The sequence below is a fragment of the Seriola lalandi genome, unplaced genomic scaffold, assembly GCF_002814215.2.
Source record: "Seriola lalandi dorsalis isolate HSWRI2012SDOR001 ecotype SW California unplaced genomic scaffold, Sedor1 jcf7180002054678, whole genome shotgun sequence".
NCBI lineage: Eukaryota > Metazoa > Chordata > Actinopteri > Carangiformes > Carangidae > Seriola > Seriola lalandi.
Genome location: NW_019525231.1, coordinates 1,876,421 through 1,879,446, shown reverse-complemented (window position 1 = coordinate 1,879,446; position 3,026 = coordinate 1,876,421). Strand labels below are relative to the sequence as shown.

Genomic DNA, 3,026 nt, shown 5'->3' with positions numbered 1-3,026 from the left:
GTTTAGAAAAAAAAAACAGTCAATCAGACGACCAACCCACATGCTGGACTGTCTTCAGGCAAAGCACTTAATTCTTACCAGCTCCACAGCACAGCTGTAACATACCTCCTGGAAAGCAGGGAAGAAAAAGTTAATTTTCCCACTGGATTCCAGCTGGGGTCCAGCAAGTGGGGTGTAAAATGGAGATAATCTTTCCAAAACATAGAGAGGCAAAGACTGAAATTCCACTGGGTTGTATGAATTAGTCAAAAGGTGCCCGAGGAAATAATATATCAGGGGACTCAGAGTTCCTATAGCTACACCCCTGTTGGGATCAGTTAGTGTCTGTCACGAAGCCCTGGGGGCCCAATAACACTGCTGTTCTCTGTCTTGTAATGGGCTCACGATATTGGGCAATGCAAATTTCAGCATTTGCAGGTTTGGTCATTATCAGAATCTCTCGGAAAGATGTGGAGTATAATTTCTTCCACACAACCCCCTCTCACCGAGTTTCACCACACGGTGGCCCTGTGCCTCTCCTTCTCGACGCTCCTCCTCGCCTCCGCCACCGTAAAGCTCAGCCTCCCTCCCTCCTCCTCTTCCTCCACCACCACCACCACCACCACCACCACCTCCTCCTCCTCGTCCTCCCTCTACTTCCACTCCTTCCTCCCGTCGCGCTGCGCAGAGCCACAGACGGTCCTCCAGCTCCGTGCAGCCCGGTGCGAAGATGGTTGGCGGCTTGTGTGCTCGCAGGTTGGCCCGCCGGTCGCGGTCCGCCCTGATAGCAGCCCTCACGGTGCTGCTGGTGCAGACACTGATTGTGTGGAACTTCAGCAGCCTCGACTCCGGCGAAGACAGGGAAAACGGAGGCTCCAACGTGAGGGAGAAGAGGGACCGGGTCGCGGGCAACAAAGCCGCTGGCAGCGACTATTTCCAGCACGGGGTCCACCAGCGGCAGCATCTTCCTCCGCCTGGGAGGGGGACGTCTCGCCACATACAGCAGCCGGTAAGACAGAAGCACTGCCGATGCATTCATATCATACCCCCGCTTGAAAAAGAGTGTGTCGCCAGGGATGAAGCCCGGAGGGGTTGGCAGGCAGGTCAAAACATTTCCAGTTTGCGCTTTTGGGAGACAAGCACACGGCCGGGCCTCTGAATGAATGCGTGTTTGATTGTTGTCACTTGAAGGCTGCCTCGCAGGGAAATGATAGGACGTCTGGAGAAGCGAGACAGATGCAAACGAGCCCTCTTCACTCCTCCGATGCTGGGAGACGGGCATCCTCAGCTGAATGATCACTGAGGGCAGGAGCCACAATGCGCCGTTTGAATGAACGCACTCCAGCCCAGACTCCAGTTTAAAATACCAAAGCTGAGTATGAAATCTAAACTCAGCGTGTAGTTCACTCCGGGGCAGAATGATAGCTTGGCAGGGCAAATCCTTTCATAAGATAGTGGCTGTGGAGTTGCCTGAATAGCAGAGTCACTGACTGGGGTTGTAGCAAATACCTGTCACGGTCTATTTGGTATTTTAAAATCAAACACAGCAGCTGCATGGCTCAGCAGCACTGTCTGAGCAAGGCCAAATTGAAACATAACCTAATTTGCAGGGTTGCTTTTGATGAGTGTACAAAGATTAGAGTCATCTGCTGTTTGCGAAAATACAAGCAATTTTATTGGTAGTGGCAACATAAAACACAAAGGTCAAGATAGATATGATTGTGGAGCCAAAGCGCACATGCAGGCCCGCATAATGAACAACTTGTTCACTAAATGAATAAATTAAATTAAAGATAGCCTGTGGAACTGTGCCCATTCAGTAGCAGAGGGGCTAATGCCATGCTCTGCACACTGGAAATGTAAAAACTGCACCCCCAAAATCCAAATGTTTATTTGTAGACTCCACTGACTGCTCTCCCTGCCCCGGAGGCTTACACACCAAGAAGCTTTTGTATTTGTACAGTGCTTCTGCGCAGCATGTGATTAATTTTCTCAACCTGATGTCTGGAATTAAATTCTCGAAAATTGAGCTTCTTGCTCGCATGGTCTCTCAAGCAGTTAGGCTGCCCTAAAGAAATTGGACGCAGTTGTTCCTGGCAAGCGTGCAGCATTTTCCCTTCATAAAGCTGCCAGCCATTCAAGTATAGCCTACTCTTCAGCCACCATGCAACCAGTAGATAACCGGCTTTGATGTAGTGTGATACACTGTGGCCTCCACGCACAGTCAGTCACTCAGAGCCGTGCACTGTATCATCTGTCTCCTCCGCCGATTCTACAGTGACTCACTCACTTCATCTGGTAGGACTGTTTGTCCCACCTGCCAGTGTCTCCACAGGACAAAGTCATGCCAAGGACGGGTTATATTTGAGGCAGTTGTCTATATTTTGACACTTCGGAGAATGCTCCAACAAAATATCATGGATATTTTATCCCTGTTATGGTCTTGCAGGGACTTAAGACTGCGGTGCTTGTTGATGGGTTTACATTATAGCACTTTAGGATATTATTAGGAGTGTACATAAACGACATAACAGCAACTGTGGCTCAGCTGTGTCAGAACCTATTCACACTGCGTCAACACCAAATTGTCTGAATGTGTTTCACTATTAAAGCACTCAGTGGATCTGCACCCATGACCTTTTTAAAGAAGGGCTTTCCTCCCCGTCGCCTCGAGGCACTTTGCAAACCCTTTATGCCAGCCAGTCCACCAGCCAGTCAGCTCGCCTGCTGCCAACCTGTCAGACTGTCGATCTGCTCTCTGCAGTTCTGTGGCCCCCGGACCCTTAACATTCAATTAGTCGCCCTCGGCCACATGCGTTCCCTTAACTGGTTAATCACTGCATTTTCATTCTTTCTCCCCTTGTGGGTGCTTTTGTGTGTGTGTGTGTGTGCGTGTGCGCGTGTGTGTGGCTTGGCAAGGCATGTCCAGCCTTAGAATGACGCATTAAGTGCCAACTGATGCTATATGAGGCACCACGCCTGTGAGACGGGAGCGCAGCACTTTGATCCAGACCAGAATGAGCCAGAAGCTACAGGGTGACAATAGT

The 3,026-nt window shown here is 50.1% G+C and overlaps 1 protein-coding gene across 1 annotated transcript in view; it reads left to right on the top strand.

Annotated features, from left to right (window-relative positions):
• The first annotated feature begins 648 nt into the window (after positions 1-648).
• xylt1 (xylosyltransferase I) overlaps positions 649-3,026 on the top strand; it is a 77,760-nt gene continuing 75,382 nt past the window's right edge. Inside the window, exon 1 of the mRNA XM_023422170.2 lies at positions 649-988. Coding sequence (XP_023277938.1) covers positions 710-988 — 279 coding nt within the window. The 5' untranslated portion in view covers positions 649-709. The remainder of the gene's footprint in view (positions 989-3,026) is intronic.